We start from the raw sequence: 23,687 nt of genomic DNA, 5'->3' as shown, positions 1-23,687 counted from the left end.
CCTAGTAACATAGCCAGTCTGAACTGATACCTAGTAACACAGCCAGTCTGAACTGATACCTAGTAACACAGCCAGTCTGAACTGATACCTAGTAACACAGCCAGTCTGAACTGATACCTAGTAACACAGCCAGTCTGAACTGATACCTAGTAACACAGCCAGTCTGAACTGATACCTAGTAACACAGCCAGTTTGAACTGATACCTAGTAACACAGCCAGTCTGAACTGATATCTAGTAACATAGCCAGTCTGAACTGATACCTAGTTACACAGCCAGTCTGAACTGATACCTAGTAACACAGCCAGTCTGAACTGATACCTAGTAACACAGCCAGTCTGAACTGATACCCAGTAACACAGCCAGTCTGAACTGATACCTAGTAACACAGCCAGTCTAAACTGATACCTAGTTACACAGCCAGTCTGAACTGATACCTAGTAACACAGCCAGTCTGAACTGATACCTAGTTACACAGCCAGTCTGAGTCTAATGAACTGATACCTAGTAACACAGCCAGTCTGAACTGATACCTAGTAACACAGCCAGTCTGAACTGATACCTAGTTACACAGCCAGTCTGAACTGATACCTAGTTACACAGCCAGTCTGAGTCTAATGAACTGATACCTAGTTACACAGCCAGTCTGAACTGATACCTAGTTACACAGCCAGTTTGAGTCTAATGAACTGATACCTAGTTACACAGCCAGTCTGAGTCTAATGAACTGATACCTAGTAACACAGCCAGTCTGAGTCTAATGAACTGATATCTGGTAACATAGCCAGTCTGAACTGATACCTAGTAACATAGCCAGTCTGAACTGATACCTAGTTACACAGCCAGTCTGAACTGATACCTAGTTACACAGCCAGTCTGAGTCTAATGACCTGATACCTAGTTACACAGCCAGTCTGAGTCTAATGAACTGATACCTAGTAACACAGCCAGTCTGAGTCTAATGAACTGATACCTAGTAACATAGCCAGTCTGAACTGATACCTAGTAACATAGCCAGTCTGAACTGATACCTAGTAACATAGCCAGTCTGAACTGATACCTAGTAACACAGCCAGTCTGAACTGATACCTAGTAACACAGCCAGTCTGAACTGATACCTAGTAACACAGCCAGTCTGAACTGATACCTAGTAACACAGCCAGTCTGAACTGATACCTAGTAACACAGCCAGTCTGAACTGATACCTAGTAACACAGCCAGTTTGAACTGATACCTAGTAACACAGCCAGTCTGAACTGATATCTAGTAACATAGCCAGTCTGAACTGATACCTAGTTACACAGCCAGTCTGAACTGATACCTAGTAACTTAGCCAGTCTGAACTGATACCTAGTTACACAGCCAGTCTGAACTGATACCTAGTAACATAGCCAGTCTGAACTGATCCCTAGTTACACAGCCAGTCTGAACTGCTACCTAGTAACACAGCCAGTCTGAACTGCTACCTAGTTACACAGCCAGTCTGAACTGCTACCTAGTTACGCAGCCAGTCTGAACTGATACCTAGTTACACAGCCAGTCTGAACTGATATCTAATAACACAGCCAGTCTGAACTGATACCTAGTAACACAGCCAGTCTGAACTGATACCTAGTTACACAGCCAGTCTGAACTGATACCTAGTAACACAGCCAGTCTGAACTGATACCTAGTTACACAGCCAGTCTGAACTGATACCTAGTTACACAGCCAGTCTGAACTGATACCTAGTAACACAGCCAGTCTGAACTGATACCTTGTAACACAGCCAGTCTGAACTGATACCTAGTAACACAGCCAGTCTGAACTGATACGTAGTAACACAGCCAGTCTGAACTGATACCTAGTAACACAGCCAGTCTGAACTGATACCTAGTAACACAGCCAGTCTGAACTGATACCCAGTAACACAGCCAGTCTGAACTGATACCCAGTAACACAGCCAGTCTGAACTGATACCTAGTAACACAGCCAGTCTGAACTGATACCTAGTTACACAGCCAGTCTGAACTGATACCTAGTAACACAGCCAGTCTGAACTGATACCTAGTAACACAGCCAGTCTGAACTGATACCTAGTTACACAGCCAGTCTGAACTGATACCTAGTAACACAGCCAGTCTGAACTGATACCTAGTTACACAGCCAGTCTGAACTGATACCTAGTAACACAGCCAGTCTGAACTGATACCTAGTAACACAGCCAGTCTGAACTGATACCTAGTTACACAGCCAGTCTGAACTGATACCTAGTAACACAGCCAGTCTGAACTGATACCTAGTAACACAGCCAGTCTGAACTGATACCTAGTTACACAGCCAGTCTGAACTGATACCTAGTTACACAGCCAGTCTGAACTGATACCTAGTTACACAGCCAGTCTGAGTCTAATGAACTGATACCTAGTTACACAGCCAGTCTGAGTCTAATGAACTGATACCTAGTAACACAGCCAGTCTGAGTCTAATGAACTGATATCTAGTAACATAGCCAGTCTGAACTGATATCTAGTAACATAGCCAGTCTGAACTGATACCTAGTTACACAGCCAGTCTGAACTGATACCTAGTAACACAGCCAGTCTGAACTGATACCTAGTAACACAGCCGGTCTGAACTGATAACTAGTAACACAGCCAGTCTGAACTGATACCTAGTAACACAGCCAGTCTGAACTGATACCTAGTAACACAGCCAGTCTGAACTGATACCTAGTAACACAGCCAGTCTGAACTGATACCCAGTAACACAGCCAGTCTGAACTGATACCTAGTAACACAGCCAGTCTAAACTGATACCTAGTTACACAGCCAGTCTGAACTGATACCTAGTAACACAGCCAGTCTGAACTGATACCTAGTTACACAGCCAGTCTGAGTCTAATGAACTGATACCTAGTAACACAGCCAGTCTGAACTGATACCTAGTAACACAGCCAGTCTGAACTGATACCTAGTTACACAGCCAGTCTGAACTGATACCTAGTTACACAGCCAGTCTGAGTCTAATGAACTGATACCTAGTTACACAGCCAGTCTGAACTGATACCTAGTTACACAGCCAGTTTGAGTCTAATGAACTGATACCTAGTTACACAGCCAGTCTGAGTCTAATGAACTGATACCTAGTAACACAGCCAGTCTGAGTCTAATGAACTGATATCTGGTAACATAGCCAGTCTGAACTGATACCTAGTAACATAGCCAGTCTGAACTGATACCTAGTTACACAGCCAGTCTGAACTGATACCTAGTTACACAGCCAGTCTGAGTCTAATGACCTGATACCTAGTTACACAGCCAGTCTGAGTCTAATGAACTGATACCTAGTAACACAGCCAGTCTGAGTCTAATGAACTGATACCTAGTAACATAGCCAGTCTGAACTGATACCTAGTAACATAGCCAGTCTGAACTGATACCTAGTAACATAGCCAGTCTGAACTGATACCTAGTAACACAGCCAGTCTGAACTGATACCTAGTAACACAGCCAGTCTGAACTGATACCTAGTAACACAGCCAGTCTGAACTGATACCTAGTAACACAGCCAGTCTGAACTGATACCTAGTAACACAGCCAGTCTGAACTGATACCTAGTAACACAGCCAGTTTGAACTGATACCTAGTAACACAGCCAGTCTGAACTGATATCTAGTAACATAGCCAGTCTGAACTGATACCTAGTTACACAGCCAGTCTGAACTGATACCTAGTAACTTAGCCAGTCTGAACTGATACCTAGTTACACAGCCAGTCTGAACGGATACCTAGTAACATAGCCAGTCTGAACTGATCCCTAGTTACACAGCCAGTCTGAACTGCTACCTAGTAACACAGCCAGTCTGAACTGCTACCTAGTTACACAGCCAGTCTGAACTGCTACCTAGTTACGCAGCCAGTCTGAACTGATACCTAGTTACACAGCCAGTCTGAACTGATATCTAATAACACAGCCAGTCTGAACTGATACCTAGTAACACAGCCAGTCTGAACTGATACCTAGTTACACAGCCAGTCTGAACTGATACCTAGTAACACAGCCAGTCTGAACTGATACCTAGTTACACAGCCAGTCTGAACTGATACCTAGTTACACAGCCAGTCTGAACTGATACCTAGTAACACAGCCAGTCTGAACTGATACCTTGTAACACAGCCAGTCTGAACTGATACCTAGTAACACAGCCAGTCTGAACTGATACGTAGTAACACAGCCAGTCTGAACTGATACCTAGTAACACAGCCAGTCTGAACTGATACCTAGTAACACAGCCAGTCTGAACTGATACCCAGTAACACAGCCAGTCTGAACTGATACCCAGTAACACAGCCAGTCTGAACTGATACCTAGTAACACAGCCAGTCTGAACTGATACCTAGTTACACAGCCAGTCTGAACTGATACCTAGTAACACAGCCAGTCTGAACTGATACCTAGTAACACAGCCAGTCTGAACTGATACCTAGTTACACAGCCAGTCTGAACTGATACCTAGTAACACAGCCAGTCTGAACTGATACCTAGTTACACAGCCAGTCTGAACTGATACCTAGTAACACAGCCAGTCTGAACTGATACCTAGTAACACAGCCAGTCTGAACTGATACCTAGTTACACAGCCAGTCTGAACTGATACCTAGTAACACAGCCAGTCTGAACTGATACCTAGTAACACAGCCAGTCTGAACTGATACCTAGTAACACAGCCAGTCTGAACTGATACCTAGTTACACAGCCAGTCTGAACTGATACCTAGTAACACAGCCAGTCTGAACTGATATCTAGTAACACAGCCAGTCTGAGTCTAATGAACTGATATCTAGTAACAATGGAGAGGGTTTGGATTCATGATACTGATCGACCAAAACAAAAGCCAGGGATTTTGTGTGTGTGTGTGTGCCTGCGCACGCACGCACAGGCGTGAGTGTGTGTTTGTGTGTGTGTACACACTGTATGTGGGTGTATTGAATAAGTTATGTTTGTGAGGAACTGTGTTCGACCCACTCTGTGCAGAAATCCATGTGAGTAGCCTACAGTATGTGCAGTGCATTCGGAATATATTCAGACCCCTTGACTTTTTCCAAATGTTTTTACTTTACAGCCTTTTTCTAAAATGAATTCAATTTCCTCATCGATCTACACACAATACCCCATAATAATGAAGCGAAAACAGGTTTTTAGAAATGTTAGCAAATTTATTACAATTTTAAAAACTGAAATACCTTTTAAGGACTCTCAGACCATGAGAAACAAGATTCTCTGGTCTGATGAAACCAAGATTGAACTGTTTGGCCTGAATGCCAAGTGTCACGTCTGGAGGTGACAGCATCATGCTGTGGGGATGTTTTTCAGCGGCATGGACTGGAAGACTAGTCAGAATCAAGGGAAAGACGGAGCAAAGTACAAAGAGATCCTTGATGAAAACCTGCCCCAGGACCTCAGACTGGGGCAAAGGTTCACCTTCCAACAGGACAACGACCCTCAGCACACAGCCAAGACAACGCAGGAGTGGCTTCGGGACAAGTCTCTGAATGTCCCTGAGTGGACCAGCCAGAGCCCGGATTTGAACGTGATCGAACATCTCTGGAGAGAACTGAAAATAGCTATGCAGCTAAGCTCCCATCCAACCTGACAGAGCTTGAGAGGATCTGCAGAGAATAATGGGAAATACAGGTGTGCCAAGCTTGTAGTGTCATACCCAAGAAGACTCGAGGCTGTAATCGCTGCCAAAGGTGCTTCAACAAAGTACTGATAATCATTTATTTGACCTGTATATTTAACTAGGCACGTCAGTTAACAACAAACTGTTATTTACAATGATGGCCTACCCCGGCCAAACCCTAACCCGGATGACGCTGGGCCAAATGTGCGCCGCCCTATGGGACTCCCAATCACAGCTGGTTGTGATACAGCCTGGGATTGAACCAGGGTCTTTAGTGACGCCTCTAGCACTGAGATGCAGTGCCTTAGACCAATGCACCACTCGGGAGCCAAAAGCAAAAGGGTCTGAATACTTATGTAAATCTGATATTTCTATTTTATTTTTTTTAAACTTTGCAGGAATAAAAAAAAAAAACTGTTTTTGCTTTGTCATGATGGGGTATTGTGTGTAGATTGATGAGGGAAAAAACGATGTAATCCATTTTAGAATAAGGCTGTAACGTAACAAAATGTGGAAAAAGTCAAGGGGTCTGAATACTTTCTGAATGCACTGTATGTGTTTTGCACTGAAGTGCAAGTTGTATAAAGCTTTAATCAAGGCTGCCCTATTGTGCCTGATCAGATGCGTGGTTGCTTTGTTTGTGATATGAGTGGTGTGAATGTGTGTGTGTGTGGGCTGGATTTGCAGGCCACAGTAAAAATAGTCCAGCAGCCTGGGTTGGGGATTAGATGTGTGTTGTAACAAGCAAGCTCCACAGGCTTTTCAGGGAACCTACCACAGAGTGCTGGAACAAGGACATCCTACCCACCATCTGTGGATGAGGGTTGCTGGAGTGGGTGGGATGGAAGAATAGAGCTCTCTCTGTTGAGGAGTGAGATTGCTATAGGCTGTCTTCTCCTCACTCTGTTGCTCTTCAAGGAAACCCCTTGGAACCAGACGCTGCTGCTGCTTGTTGTTGTTGATGTTTTTGTTGTTAACAATGCCTACTTGGTTGTTATGAGAAGGCACTGTCCCGTTGAGATATCTTCTCTAAGGCTGGAGAGTAGAGCCATCATATTGAGACTGTTCTGGATGGTTAAGGACAGGGCAGTATGAACCAGTTCTGACTAGGTTCAAAGGGGGGGGGGGGGGGGGGGGGGTGGTCAGCCATTGTAGCTCCTACAAGCTGAATGACTACTACACACTGTAGACCAGCTGAATGACTACTACACACTGTAGACCAGCTGAATGACTACTACACACTGTAGACCAGCTGAATGACTACTACACACTATAGACCAGTTGAACGACTACTACACGCTGTTGACCAGCTGAATGACTACTACACACTGTAGACCAGCTGAATGACTACTACACACTGTAGACCAGCTGAATGACTACTACACACTGTAGACCAGCTGAATGACTACTACACACTGTAGACCAGCTGAATGACTACTACACACTGTAGACCAGCTGAATGACTACTACACACTGTTGACCAGCTGAATGACTACTACACACTGTTGACCAGCTGAATGACTACTACACACTGTAGACCAGCTGAATGACTACTACACACTATAGACCAGCTGATTGACTACTACACACTGTTGACCAGCTGAATGACTACTACACACTGTAGACCAGCTGAATGACTACTACACACTGTAGACCAGCTGAATGACTACTACACACTGTAGACCAGCTGAATGACTACTACACACTGTAGACCAGCTGAATGACTACTACACACTGTAGACCAGCTGAATGACTACTACACACTGTAGACCAGCTGAATGACTACTACACACTGTAGACCAGCTGAATGACTACTACACACTGTAGACCAGCTGAATGACTACTACACACTGTAGACCAGCTGAATGACTACTACACACTGTAGACCAGCTGAATGACTACTACACACTGTAGACCAGCTGAATGACTACTACACACTGTAGACCAGCTGAATGACTACTACACACTGTAGACCAGCTGAATGACTACTACACACTGTAGACCAGCTGAATGACTACTACACACTGTAGACCAGCTGAATGACTACTACACACTGTAGACCAGCTGAATGACTACTACACACTGTAGACCAGCTGAATGACTACTACACACTGTTGACCAGCTGAATGACTACTACACACTGTAGACCAGCTGAATGACTACTACACACTGTAGACCAGCTGAATGACTACTACAGACTGTAGACCAGCTGAATGACTACTACACACTGTAGACCAGCTGAATGACTACTACACACTGTAGACCAGCTGAATGACTACTACAGACTGTAGACCAGCTGAATGACTACTACACACTGTAGACCAGCTGAATGACTACTACACACTGTAGACCAGCTGAATGACTACTACACACTGTAGACCAGCTGAATGACTACTACACACTGTAGACCAGCTGAATGACTACTACAGACTGTAGACCAGCTGAATGACTACTACACACTGTAGACCAGCTGAATGACTACTACACACTGTAGACCAGCTGAATGACTACTACAGACTGTAGACCAGCTGAATGACTACTACACACTGTTGACCAGCTGAATGACTACTACACACTGTAGACCAGCTGAATGACTACTACACACTGTAGACCAGCTGAATGACTACTACAGACTGTAGACCAGCTGAATGACTACTACACACTGTAGACCAGCTGAATGACTACTACACACTGTAGACCAGCTGAATGACTACTACAGACTGTAGACCAGCTGAATGACTACTACACACTGTAGACCAGCTGAATGACTACTACACACTGTAGACCAGCTGAATGACTACTACACACTGTAGACCAGCTGAATGACTACTACACACTGTAGACCAGCTGAATGACTACTACACACTGTAGACCAGCTGAATGACTACTACACACTGTAGACCAGCTGAATGACTACTACAGACTGTAGACCAGCTGAATGACTACTACACACTGTAGACCAGCTGAATGACTACTACACACTGTTGACCAGCTGAATGACTACTACACACTGTAGACCAGCTGAATGACTACTACACACTGTAGACCAGCTGAATGACTACTACAGACTGTAGACCAGCTGAATGACTACTACACACTGTAGACCAGCTGAATGACTACTACACACTGTAGACCAGCTGAATGACTACTACAGACTGTAGACCAGCTGAATGACTACTACACACTGTAGACCAGCTGAATGACTACTACACACTGTAGACCAGCTGAATGACTACTACACACTGTAGACCAGCTGAATGACTACTACACACTGTAGACCAGCTGAATGACTACTACACACTGTAGACCAGCTGAATGACTACTACACACTGTAGACCAGCTGAATGACTACTACACACTGTAGACCAGCTGAATGACTACTACACACTGTAGACCAGCTGAATGACTACTACACACTGTAGACCAGCTGAATGACTACTACACACTGTAGACCAGCTGAATGACTACTACACACTGTAGACCAGCTGAATGACTACTACACACTGTAGACCAGCTGAATGACTACTACACACTGTTGACCAGCTGAATGACTACTACACACTGTAGACCAGCTGAATGACTACTACACACTGTAGACCAGCTGAATGACTACTACACACTGTTGACCAGCTGAATGACTACTACACACTGTTGACCAGCTGAATGACTACTACACACTGTAGACCAGCTGAATGACTACTACACACTGTAGACCAGCTGAATGACTACTACACACTGTAGACCAGCTGAATGACTACTACACACTGTAGACCAGCTGAATGACTACTACACACTGTTGACCAGCTGAATGACTACTACACACTGTTGACCAGCTGAATGACTACTACACACTGTTGACCAGCTGAATGACTACTACACACTGTTGACCAGCTGAATGACTACTACACACTGTAGACCAGCTGAATGACTACTACACACTGTAGACCAGCTGAATGACTACTACACACTGTAGACCAGCTGAATGACTACTACACACTGTAGACCAGCTGAATGACTACTACACACTGTAGACCAGCTGAATGACTACTACACACTGTAGACCAGCTGAATGACTACTACACACTGTAGACCAGCTGAATGACTACTACACACTGTAGACCAGCTGAATGACTACTACACACTGTAGACCAGCTGAATGACTACTACACACTGTAGACCAGCTGAATGACTACTACACACTGTAGACCAGCTGAATGACTACTACACACTGTAGACCAGCTGAATGACTACTACACACTGTAGACCAGCTGAATGACTACTACAGACTGTAGACCAGCTGAATGACTACTACACACTGTAGACCAGCTGAATGACTACTACACACTGTAGACCAGCTGAATGACTACTACACACTATAGACCAGCTGAATGACTACTACACACTGTAGACCAGCTGAATGACTACTACACACTGTAGACCAGCTGAATGACTACTACACACTGTAGACCAGCTGAATGACTACTACACACTATAGACCAGCTGAATGACTACTACACACTGTAGACCAGCTGAATGACTACTACACACTGTAGACCAGCTGAATGACTACTACACACTGTTGACCAGCTGAATGACTACTACACACTGTTGACCAGCTGAATGACTACTACACACTGTTGACCAGCTGAATGACTACTACACACTGTTGACCAGCTGAATGACTACTACACACTGTAGACCAGCTGAATGACTACTACACACTGTAGACCAGCTGAATGACTACTACACACTGTAGACCAGCTGAATGACTACTACACACTGTAGACCAGCTGAATGACTACTACACACTGTAGACCAGCTGAATGACTACTACACACTGTAGACCAGCTGAATGACTACTACACACTGTAGACCAGCTGAATGACTACTACACACTGTAGACCAGCTGAATGACTACTACACACTGTAGACCAGCTGAATGACTACTACAGACTGTAGACCAGCTGAATGACTACTACACACTGTAGACCAGCTGAATGACTACTACACACTGTAGACCAGCTGAATGACTACTACACACTGTAGACCAGCTGAATGACTACTACACACTGTAGACCAGCTGAATGACTACTACACACTGTAGACCAGCTGAATGACTACTACACACTGTAGACCAGCTGAATGACTACTACACACTGTAGACCAGCTGAATGACTACTACACACTGTAGACCAGCTGAATGACTACTACACACTGTAGACCAGCTGAATGACTACTACACACTGTAGACCAGCTGAATGACTACTACAGTGGGCACCAAAATTACTGGCACCCCTGGCTGGCAATGCACAAACAATACTTAAAAAAATATAAACAATATAATTACAGAGATAAACTCAAAATACCAACATGTGAGAAATACTGTACTTTATTAATGTTTCAATGGAACCAACCAAAATCATACAATTATTTAATACAAAATAAATGTAACCAAAATCAAGGTTTCGTAGTTATTGGCACTCCTCATTTAGTACTTAGTGCCACCAACTCTGGCAACGATAACAGCATGGAGTCTTTTCCTGTAATGGTTGACAAGGTTAAGGAACACATTTGGATTTTGGACCATTCCTCATGCAGATCCTTTCAAGATCCTTCACATTCTTGGGTTTGCGCTTATCAACTGTCCTCTTCCACTCAGCCCACAGGTTTTCTATTGGATTGAAGTCCGGCGACTGAGATGGCCATGGCAGAACATTGATGTTGTTGTCACAGAACCATATCTGTGTGGCTCTTGAGGTATGTTTCGGGTCATTGTCTTGTTGGAAAGTCCACCTGCGGCCAAGTCCCAGCCTTCTGGCAGAGGAAATCAGATTGTCAGCCAAAATTGCCTGATACTTGGTGGAATTCATTATGCCATCAATCTTAACCAGTGCCCCTGGACCGCTGGAATTAAAACAGCCCCAAAACATCACTGACCCTCCTCCATATTTCACCGTGGGTATGAGGTGCCTCTCCTTGTATGCATCTCTGTTTCGATGCGAAATATGCTGATTCTGTATCTGACCAAAACGTTCAATTTTGGTCTCATCTGACCAGAGCACCTTCTTCCAGTCATAATTTAAATGACGTTTGGCAAACTCCAAGCGCTTGCGTCTGTGTCTTGTGGTCAGAAAGGGCTTTCTTCTGGCAACCCTTCCAAAGAGCCTGTGGTTGTGAAGGTGGTGTCTGATGGTGCTTTTTGAAACCTGGTGGCCCCAAGACACCACCAAGGCCTGCAATTCTTTCACAGTGATTCTTGGGGATTTTGTTGCTTCTCTCACCATCCTCCTCCCTATCCTGGGGGGCAAAATGCATTTGCGTCCTCTACCCTTGAGGTTTTCAACTGTTCCATATCTTTTGAATTTCTTAATAATTGCCCTGACAGTGCTCAGTGGTATATTCAATCATTTGTGGATCTTCTTGCAGCCATTACCAGATTTATGAAGGTCTACGACCATCTGTCTCTTTTGAACTGCCAGTTCTTTTGTTTTCTTCATGGTGTTGGATGACAGCGGGATATTGCATGCGTTACCTCATTTTTCAACCCTAGTGAAACAGGAAGTGATGTAATGGCTCAATATAGTTCCTTAAGACTTAGATAAACTTAAATAAGTGGAATTTAATTTATGGTTTAATTTTGGTAGATGTTATTTACAATAATCTTTAAGGGTGCCATTCATTGTGAAACCTTGATTTGGAGGACATTGATTTTTAATTCAATCAATAAATTATTTTGGTTGGTTCCATTGAAACATTAATAAAGTACACTATTTTGAGTTTCTCTGTAATTATATTGTTTATATTTGTTTAAGCATTGTTTGTGCATTTCCAGTCAGGGGTGCCAGTAATTTTGGTGCCCACTGTACACACTGTAGACCGCTGAATGACTACTACATGGCCACAGGACAGGTACTCCAATAGTGCAGTAGGCCGACAGAGACAGACAGACCGACGCAGTCTGCTAGGTGTTCTGACATGGTCTGGTTGCTCGGGACATGGAGGTTGCTGCTATGCTCCAACCCATGCCCCATAGCTGGAAGATGTGTGTGTGTGTACTATACCTGAGCTATTGGTGCGCCCGCGGTACACGTCGTCGTAGGCCTTCCACTGCTGTGTGACCTGGTAGGCATGGATAAACACCACCAGTACCCCAACCAGGCAGATGAGAGGCACCAGGGCTGCTGTACACAGAGCAGCATAGATATTAGGAATGAAACACCTGCAGAGAGAGAGAGACAGGGAAGAGAAAGAGAGAAAGGGGGGAGAGAAGAGAGAGAGGGTTGTAGGAAGAAAGAGAGAGAGCGGGGAGAGAGAGGGGGAGGGAGAGAGTGAGAGAGGAGGGGAAACGAGAGATATGGGGGGTGTTATTACAAAAAAACGTGCAGTAAACCACCAAGGAAAGGAGCAAACGTAAGCTATGTTTTTTTACTATGCTGCGTTACAGTAGGTAAAGATCTTGTTGCTTCAACATTCTTAAACAGGATCTTGGCCCTGATACATCTGAGCCTTCATAACACACTCAGAATTCCCAGTTAATAACAAGCTTCGAAGACATTTCCTTTCTGTACAAACATGAAGTTAAACCTCCCTCTCACCACTAGCTCAGCCCTGAAGCAACCTGGGGATCACATCTAAATACACTAAAGTGTTTTTCTGTTTAAGACTTTCGGGAGGGGACAAACAAAACATTTTCCCTCCTTTTTAAAATGGAGTCTTATTTTTTTAGAGCTTTATGTCGATATATCTGCTCTGTTAGCCCTCGCTTGTATTCTCTCCAGTCTCAGGGTGCCAAAGTGACAGAGAGGTGGAGAGCGTGCCAAGAGGGCAGGACTGCTCTAGTCTCTGCTGCTGGTTAGGGAATGATTAGAACTATCTGGCAGGGGATCAGATCCACCACTATCACTGACCACTTCAAATAAAACATCTAACACTTCTCTTCCGAGCTCTGGTCAAATACTGATCCTGGGCTCTATCTTAACAAACCTAATGCAATGGTCAATCTAAGCGCTGGCAGTAGTGCTATCAGTTCAAGGGTGTGTCAGAAATCTTTTTGATCATTTAACAAGCAAGAACGATGGGTGCCGTGCTGGCGGTAGTGCTAAATGGCTGGATATTGATTAATAAATCAATTGTATGTGTCGAGGCTTGACCCCTTCACTGGCCAATCAGAACCTGCTCCATGGCTAAATATGTGGTTGTTTCAAGTTGTGTTTACGGTCTTTTATGTATCGACTCCGAATCAACTCCAATTCCAATGTTAGTCACTTATAGTTTGTTAAACAGCTTTCAAAAGCGTTTTTTTTTTTTTTACCTATCCCATCTTTGCTTAATACGTTAACTTGAACCTATTTGCAGTCCACATTGTTGTAAGTAATTGCATGGCTTCAATATGGAAATATATAGGCCTACATAGCATGCACACTGATATAAGAGCTAGGCCTATTGTAAATTGCATTATGGCTGAGCATGGACATAACAAAAATGATCGGTAAGCAAGATTCAATTAATTATTGATAAGGCCTAAAAAGACTGCGAATAAAAAGACAGCGAAACAAAACAAAACAATAAATTGTTTTAAATAGGCTGTCTAAATACACTTACAGGCACCATAATGGCTTCCTGTGGGCATATAATATTAAAACAACGCAGACTAAGGAGGGTTTTACACACATCTAAACTTTTCACAGTAGCTGGACAAAGATCCATTATCAAGAGTAAAGGAGAATGTCCACTAGTGGTCTCAAATAAATGTTTTCTGAAAATAATCGGAACCATTTTACAGATCAGATCGCATTCACACTTCTTCTGAATTCAAGCAATTGTTACAGGGAAATATCTTGTAAATATGATGTTCACCGGTTCTCATCTCTGGTTTCATGATGGGCATGGGACTCATGTAGCCAACATCATGGAGGGCTTTTATGCACGTCCAAAACGTTAAATAATGTACGCCTGCCTACAATACATAGAGAAAAGGGCAATGTCAGCGCACTGTTTCACTCCTCTCAAACTTGATCTTTTAATAAAGCTTTGGTGATTAAAATTGATTTCCAAGCGGTCTTACGTGCAAAACTCTTTATCGACAGTCTTGACTAATTTGTGATTGAATTGGACAACAAAAAAAGCCTTTGTTGAGAGGAGGTGAGGCTATGCTTGGTTTTTAATCAAATAAAACTAAATAGGGGCCTCCCAAGTGACGCAGTGGTCTAAGGCACTGCATTGCAGTGCTTGTGGTGTCACTACAGACCCGGGTTCGATCCCAAAAACAACTCGGCTGTGACCGGGAGACCCATGAGGCCCAGCGTCGTTTGGGTTTGGGGAGGGTTTGGTTGGCCGGGATTTCCCCTCCCAACGTGCTCTAGCGACTCCCTGTGGTGGGCCAGGCGCCTGCAAGCTGCCACCGGTCACCAGTTGCACAGTGTTTCCTCCGACACGTTGGTGCTTCTGGGTTAAGCGAGCAGCGTGTCAAGAAGCTGTGCGGCTTGGCAGGGTCGTGCTTCAGAGGACACATAGCTCTCGACCTTCGCCTCTCCCGAGTCCGTATGGGAGTTGCAGCGATGGGACAAGATTGTTTCTACCAATTGGGGAGAAAAAGGGGTAAAAATACAGAAGAAAAAAAACATGTAAAGATTTTTTTATTTTTATGTTTGTAAATACGAAGTATACAGGCACTAAAAGCACATTACTCTTGTTCCATATGGGAAGTCTGCATCACAGCTGGATAGGCTGTTTCCGCTGTCAAAACCAGCTAAAACCAGCTTTTGGTTGGTTTTAAATATCCCTAACAGGGCTCCCTGAAATGAACACTTTAGATGCTGTTTTTAAGGACACACCTTAAACATTTCCACCACTACCATCTGAGCACAAGCAAGCTGATCTAAGATGGGTTAACTACCAATCCTTGAGCAACAGTTTGAAAATAACAGAGCGCTGGCTTTAACAGGTGGAAATTGTGGTTGAACGACCGTTTGACACTAGCACCGTCTTAACGCCAGCCGAAAATAGACCCCCCTGAGTTCAGTGTCATATTTGATCTTCGTTTAGCTTTTAAATACATCAGAATTATAGGTTGATGAGCTGAAATACAGTGCAGTTACTTTGCCGTGTTAGTGTATGGAGTGTGTATGTGTGTGTCTGTCTGTGTGAGTGAGTGTGTTTAAGCTCACACTCAGTGTTTGTGCCCTTGCAGCAGCACATTCCACCATGGTTGGAGAGGGTAAAGAGTTCAGGACAGCACCACCGTGTGCCAAATAGCACACTCAGACATGACTCCTATACTCGGTCTCACACAACAAACACAACACACTGCCTTGGGAGAGTGCAGCAAGACCGTGTGTTCTTTCTGAGGGGTATCCCAGCCCCGACGGCCCTCAAGTCACCCTCCCAGTGTTAAGCCTAGACACGGTGTCCAGTCCAAGCTAGGCCAAGCAGCTAGCTGCTCTATGGCCAGCCACAGTCAGACCCCCCATGGTTCCTTGTTATGGATCTAAACAATACAGCAGGAACAATATTCATATTGTCTGCCTGCCTGCCTGTCTCTCGCACTCCAATTTATTCTACCTATGCCCTCCCTACCTTTCTCTCTCCCCCTCCTTTGTGGTAATCTATTCTGAGGAATTCACTCCCGTAATCTGTCCAGTACCTGTTGTGTTCCAATGGTGTCACTAAGAAGGTAGGGAGTCTGTGTTTGGCTCTGGGGAAAAACAACCCTGCCTTGTGACTTTACGTTTACCTCAATAAGCACGCCAATGGTGCCATCTCACAGCACACAAACACAGCTGTACCCTCCTCCATCCGGATAAATCCGTTATGTTAGACATAGTAGAATGTGAAGTATGTGAAATAATAATAATACTATAAATAATACAGTACTGCACCATGTTCTTCCTGCTTGAGGAAGTGTAAATAGACATGTTGTTGGTGGTCCTGTGGTGTTTGTGTGTCCTTGTGGGAGGAGTTGGTCCTGGAACTCTTGGGTTGCATTCCAATAATCTCACCTTTCTACCAAAGTGTGCACTTGTTCACTTTCCTTCATAGATTTGAAAGGAAATGACTGGTTTATGGAAATTCAGTCTAGACCATGCTTACACCAATTCTAATGCTTTTACATTAGTGGGAAGTAGTGAACGAGTGCACAGTTCAGGGAGAAGGAGAGATTGTTGGGATGCGGGACGCAACAAGTTGAGCAACATTTTAAGTTGACTGAATTTTTGCCTGTGTTTTCTCAAGTTTGGGCCAACTAAAAAGGTTTAATTCAGGTAACACTGATTGAAAAGTTGAGTAAACAAAAAAAAGCTGTGGAACCAGTTACTTAATAATATATATATATATTTTTTTTAACCGTGTAGTGAATTTCCTGACTTCCTGTGCACAACCTGCAGATTAATATCATGTTGTAAGGATGTGATGTCCTCCACTTGAAATGGGCCATGAATTCTTATATGCAGACCAGTTTGAGAACTACAGCACGGGATATTAAACCTGTTTGGGATAGGGGGCAGTATTTTCACGGCCGGATAAAAAACGTACCTGATTTAATCTGGTTACTACTCCTGCCCAGAAACTAGAATATGCATATAATTAGTAGATTTGGATAGAAAACACCCTAAAGTTTCTAAAACTGTTAATATGGTGTCTGTGAAAATAACAGAACTCATATGGCAGGCCAAAACCTGAGAAGATTCCATACAGGAAGTGCCCTGTCTGACAATTTGTTCTCCTTCTGTGGCATCTCTATCGAAAATACAGCATCTGTGCTGTAACGTGACATTTTCTAAGGCTTCCATTGGCTCTCAGAAGGCGCCAGAAAGTGTAATGGGGTGTCTGCAGTCTCTGGGCGAAAAACAGCAGGAGTTTTTGTGAGTGGTCAGGCAAGGAACAGTGACACTGGAGATGCGCGTCCACGAGACGACTAAATTTTTTTCTTTCAGCCTTTGAATGAATACAACATCGCCCGGTTGGAATATTATCGCTATTTTACGAGAAAAATAGCATAAGAATTGATTTTAAACAGCGTTTGACATGCTTCTAAGTACGGTAATGGAATATTTTGAATTGTTTTGTCACGAAATGCGCTTGCGCGTCACCCTTCGGATTGTGACCTGAACGCACGAACAAAACGGAGGTATTTGAATATAACTATGGATTATTTGGAACCAAAACAACATTTGTTGTTGAAGTAGAAGTCCTGGGAGTGCATTCTGACGAAGAACAGCAAAGGTAATCCAATTTTTCTTATAGTAAATCTGAGTTTGGTGAAGGCCAAACTTGGTGGGTGTCAAATTAGCTAGCCATGATGGCCGGGCTATGTACTCAGAATATTGCATATTAAAATCTGACACCGCGATTGCATAAAGGAGTTCTGTATCTATAATTCTTAAAATAATTGTTATGTTTTTTGTCAACGTTTATCGTGAGTAATTTAGTAAATTCACCGGAAGTTTGCGGTGGGTATGCTAGTTCTGAACATCACATGCTAATGTAAAAAGCTGGTTTTTGATATAAATATGAACTTGATTGAACAAAACATGCATGTATTGTATAACATAATGTCCTAGGAGTGTCATCTGATGAAGATCATCAAAGGTTAGTGCTGCATTTAGCTGTGGTTTTGGTTTTTGTGACATATATGCTTGCTTTGAAAATGGCTGTGTGATTATTTTTGGCAGGGTACTCTCCTGACATAATCTAATGTTTTGCTTTCGCTTTAAAGCCTTTTTGAAATCGGACAATGTGGTTAGATAACGAGAGTCTTGTCTTTAAAATGGTGTATAATAGTTATATGTTTGAGAAATTGAAGTTACAGCATTTTTTAGGTATTTGTATTTTGCGCCACGCTCTACCATTGGATATTGGTGAGGCGTTCCGCTAGTGGAACGTCTGTCCCTAACAGGTTAAATCATTAAACCTTCCTCATATGCACACCTACACACAGGCTCCTTATACACACTGGCTCCTTATCAACTTCAATGTAGAGTTAATCCCTCAGAAGTGAATTTCTTCCAACCTCCACCCTCTGTACTGCTCTACAACCTGCACCCTCCACTCCCCTATACCGCTATTCCACCCTCTGTACTGCTCTACAACCTGCACCCTCCACTCCCCTGTACCGCTATTCCACCCTCCACCCTCTGTACTGCTCTACAACCTGCACCCTCCACTCCCCTGTACCGCTATTCCACCCTCCACCCTCTGTACTGCTCTACAACCTGCACCCTCCACTACCCTGTACCACTATTCCACTCTCTACCCCGCACCGCTCTTCCACCCTCCACTCCCCTGTACCGCTCTTCCACCCTCCACCCCCTGTACTGCTCTACAACCTGTACCCTCCACTCCCCTGTACCGCTCTTCCACCCTCCACCCCCTGTACTGCTCTACAACCTGTACCCTCCACTCCCCTGTACCACTATTCCACTCTCTACCCCGCACCGCTCTTCCACCCTCCACCCCCTGTACCGCTCTTCCACCCTCCACCCCCTGTACCGTCTACACCTGGTAGACTGGAATGGACCTACTCAAGTAGCCAGAACTGGGAACGTATAGGTGTGTAACTTACACATTCCTCATCCGACTATGAATAAGTGTGTGTGTTTGTGAGAGTGTGTGTTATCTATATAACATCAGGAACTGGGTTAAGTACTGTGTGTGTATATGTAAGAATAATTTGTGTTTGTGTTGTACAAAGCATGTGGGTATTTCTCTTTTCACTCACCAAGTGTGTGTGCGCTCCGGTGAGTGTGTGTACTCCTGTGTGTGTGTGTGTGTGTGTGTGTGTGTGTGTGTGTGTGTGTGTGTGTGTGTGTGTGTGTGTGTGTGTGTGTGTGTGTGTGTGTGTGTGTGTGTGTGTGTGTGTGTGTGTGTGTGTGTGTGTGTGTGTATACTCCTGAGTGTGTTTCCTTCACTCACACATCCCCATGCACCAGGCCGTAGACACTGTGTATGGTCCAGCCAAAGCCCCCCAGCAGAACGATGACCAGGATGATGATGACCAGAGCAGGAAGTCCCCAGCCCAGCAGGAAGTAGACCAGGTAACGTCTCTCTGTCTGCTCATCGTTCATCACCAACACCAGCCAGAAGTTTACCGCCTGAGGGGTGTGGAGGAGAGGAAGAGAGGGGTGGGACAAAAGAGTGGGGTGGGGAGGAGAGGAAAAGAGAGGTGGGACAAAAGAGAGGGGTGAGGAGGAGGAGGAGAGGGGTGGAGGAGAGGATAGGCAGGAGGAGGAGGAGAGGGGTGGAGGAGAGGGTAGGGAGGAGGAAGTGGAGAGGGTATGGAGGAGGAGGAGGAGGAGAGGGTATGGAGGAGGAGGAGAGTGGTAGAGGAGGAGGAGTGAGGTGGAGGAGAGGGTAGGGAGGAGGAGAGGGTAGGGAGGAGGAAGAGGAGAGGGTATGGAGGAGGAGGAGGAGAGTGGTGGAGGAGGAGGAGTGAGGTGGAGGAGAGGGTATGGAGGAGGAGGAGAGTGGTGGAGGAGGAGGAGTGAGGTGGAGGAGAGGGTATGGAGGAGGAGGAGAGTGGTGGAGGAGGAGGAGTGAGGTGGAGGAGAGGGTAGGGAGGAGGAGAGGGTAGGGAGGAGGAAGAGGAGAGGGTATGGAGGAGGAGGAGGAGAGTGGTGGAGGAGGAGGAGTGAGGTGGAGGAGAGGGTATGGAGGAGGAGGAGAGTGGTGGAGGAGGAGGAGTGAGGTGGAGGAGGAGGAGAGTGGTGGAGGAGGAGGAGTGAGGTGGAGGAGAGGGTATGGAGGAGGAGGAGAGTGGTGGAGGAGGAGGAGTGAGGTGGAGGAGAGGGTATGGAGGAGGAGGAGAGTGGTAGAGGAGGAGGAGTGAGGTGGAGGAGAGGGTAGGGAGGAGGAGAGGGTAGGGAGGAGGAAGAGGAGAGGGTATGGAGGAGGAGGAGGAGAGTGGTGGAGGAGGAGGAGTGAGGTGGAGGAGAGGGTATGGAGGAGGAGGAGAGTGGTGGAGGAGGAGGAGTGAGGTGGAGGAGAGGGTATGGAGGAGGAGGAGAGTGGTGGAGGAGGAGGAGTGAGGTGGAGGAGAGGGTAGGGAGGAGGAGAGGGTAGGGAGGAGGAAGAGGAGAGGGTATGGAGGAGGAGGAGAGTGGTGGAGGAGGAGGAGTGAGGTGGAGGAGAGGGTATGGAGGAGGAGGAGAGTGGTGGAGGAGGAGGAGTGAGGTGGAGGAGAGGGTATGGAGGAGGAGGAGAGTGGTGGAGGAGGAGGAGTGAGGTGGAGGAGAGGGTAGGGAGGAGGAGAGGGTAGGGAGGAGGAGAGGGTAGGGAGGAGGAAAGGAGATTTAAAGAGGAAGAAGGGCAACAGGTGGTTATCAGCAGAAGAGCCATAGAAACGTGCAGCAGCCACACGGCTCACTGCTGTCTGTTTTGTAATGGAGTAGCAAGCTTGGATGATCTCCCTAGGTATTAGATAATGTACATCTTGTCCTAGAGAGGCTTACACTAACTACACTACATATCTCCAGCTTGTGATGACAACACCGGTAAAAGGTCTATCCACACGTTCCTCATCCTTTTTTGTACATGTTGTACAATGCTTGAAGTAAGGATTTCACAGTAAAAGGACAACAGAACATTCCACATGATTCCATTTATGAGCTGATGAGTTCTCGGTGATCGGGTGGACATGGGGTCAAACACAAGTGACATAAAACCACCACCTCCTTCCCAAAAGCCTCTGCTTCCATAATCAATATCTAGGTGTCGTATCATCAGTGGCAGAGAGGGAGAGCGATAGATATAAAGAGAGAGTTGGAGGGAGAGAGATAGCTAGAGGGAGAGAGAGCGATAAAGAGAGAGAGTTGTAGGGAGAGAGAGTTGTAGGGAGAGAGAGATAAAGAGAGAGAGAGAGATAAAGAGAGAGAGAGTTGGAGGGAGAGAGATATATAAATAGAGAGAGTTGGAGGGAGAGAGACAGCTATAACAAAGCCATCACCTACAGAGAGATGAACCTGGAGAAGAGTCCCCTAAACAAGCTGGTCCTGGGGCTCTGTTCACAAACATAAACACACCCCACAGAGCCCCAAGACAGCAACATAATTAGACCCAACCAAATGAGAAAACAAAAAGATAATTACTTGACACACTGGAAAGAATGAACAAAAAAACTGAGCAAACTAGAATGCTATTTGGCCCTTAACATCGTTACAACACTGTATATATACATAATATGACACTTGTAATGTCTTTATTATTTTGGAACTTCTGTGAGTGTAATGTTTACTGTTCATTTTTATTGTTTATTTCACTTTTGTATATTATTTACTTCACTTGCTTTGGCAATGTTAATATATGTTTCCCATGCCAATAAAGCCCTTTAAATTGAATTGATATAAAGAGAGAGAGTTGGAGGGAGAGAGACAGCTTGAGGGAGAGAGATATAAAGAGAGAGAGTTGGAGGGAGAGAGACAGCTAGAGGGAGAGAGATAAAGAGAGAGAGTTGGAGGGAGAGAGAGCTAGAGAGGGAGAGAGAGATAAAGAGAGAGAGTTGGAGGGAGAGAGAGCTAGAGAGGGAGAGAGAGATAAAGAGAGAGAGTTGGAGGGAGAGAGACAGCTAGAGGGAGAGAGAGATAAAGAGAGAGAGTTGGAGGGAGAGAGACAGCTAGAGGGAGAGAGAGATAAAGAGAGAGAGTTGGAGGGAGAGACAGCTAGAGAGGGAGAGAGATATAAAGAGAGAGAGTTGGAGGGAGAGAGACAGCTAGAGGGAGAGAGATATAAAGAGAGACAGTTGGAGGGAGAGAGACAGCTAGAGGGAGAGAGATATAAAGAGAGAGAGTTGGAGGGAGAGAGACAGCTAGAGGGAGAGAGATATAAAGAGAGAGAGTTGGAGGGAGAGAGACAGCTAGAGGGAGAGAGATATAAAGAGAGACAGTTGGAGGGAGAGAGACAGCTAGAGGGAGAGAGATATAAAGAGAGAGAGTTGGAGGGAGAGAGAGATAAAGAGAGAGAGTTGGAGGGAGAGAGACAGCTAGAGGAGAGAGAGATAATGAGAGAGAGTTGGAGGGAGAGAGAGATAAAGAAAGAGACTTGTGTAACGCATCATAATAGACAGCTAACAGAGTGCCACTTTAATTGAGCTCCAGCAGTGATAGCTGGGCGAGCAAATAACTGCATTAGGAGTTTGTGCTGTGCTGTTCCCTTGCTCCGGTTAAGCCGGATGAGGCTTGGGCAGGTGTTGGTTAGCCGTTACGCACTGTTGTGGAGCCCTACGGTACAGAAAGACAGTTCTGGGAGGACATCTCTATCCAAGGTGCTCAGTGTAACGACTCATAGCCTGGCTGATTCAACTACAGGCTGTTATGTTCTGTCAAGGGGCCAACCTGTATTTCCCCATTGCAGTGCTTCAGCGCACCGTTGACTCAAGGCTTGATGACTGCAATAAGCATGGTCTGCGAAAGCCTCCTGGCTGGCGCCCCCGCATATGCCACTTAGAGAAAAGCTGATACTTGCTGACTCAAAGAGAGGGGGGTAATCCTCTAATCAATAGTATGGAGTATAAGGAAGGGACATGTCAACAGAGCCAACAGAGCACAGTGATGCAGAAATGTTGGTGTTTTACCCAATATATTACAAGGAGTTTAGATATATAGAGTGTGCAAGTGTAGCTGACAGAGCCAGAGATATCATCAATATTCTCATGAGCTCCTATCCCACTATACAATATAGCACAGTATTTTTTTTAATTTAAACTTTATTTAACTAGACAAGTCAGTTAAGAACAAATTCTTATTTAGAATGACAGCCTAAGAACAGTGGGTTAACTGCCTTGTTCAGGTGCAGAATGACAGATTTTTACCTTGTCAGCTCAGGGATTTGATCCAGCAACCTTTACGGTTACTGGTCCTACACTCTAACCACTAGGCTACCTGCAACCCCAATAATTTATTTTTGAATAATGTATTTTATACAGTCGTTTTTGCTTGTCTTTATCAAGGGTGTCAATACTGTAATTTCAGACCTGATGGTACATGACCTGTTTATTCACATGGTTGGATTAACAGATGGAGCATATTTGGAAATGT

The 23,687-nt window shown here is 44.8% G+C and overlaps 1 protein-coding gene across 1 annotated transcript in view; it reads right to left on the bottom strand.

Annotated features, from left to right (window-relative positions):
- LOC106585809 (adhesion G-protein coupled receptor V1) overlaps nucleotides 1–23,687 on the bottom strand; it is a 236,869-nt gene that overhangs the window by 41,899 nt on the left and 171,283 nt on the right. Inside the window, exons 85-86 of the mRNA XM_014172457.3 lie at nucleotides 19,573–19,751; nucleotides 12,726–12,883 (exon numbers count right to left, since the gene is read on the bottom strand). Coding sequence (XP_014027932.3) covers nucleotides 12,726–12,883; nucleotides 19,573–19,751 — 337 coding nt within the window. The remainder of the gene's footprint in view (nucleotides 1–12,725; nucleotides 12,884–19,572; nucleotides 19,752–23,687) is intronic.

Source organism: Salmo salar, chromosome 24 (genome assembly GCF_965601325.2).
Source record: "Salmo salar chromosome 24, fSalSal1, whole genome shotgun sequence".
In the NCBI taxonomy this organism is placed as follows: Eukaryota; Metazoa; Chordata; class Actinopteri; order Salmoniformes; family Salmonidae; genus Salmo; species Salmo salar.
This window is presented reverse-complemented; position numbering and strand designations above follow the sequence as displayed.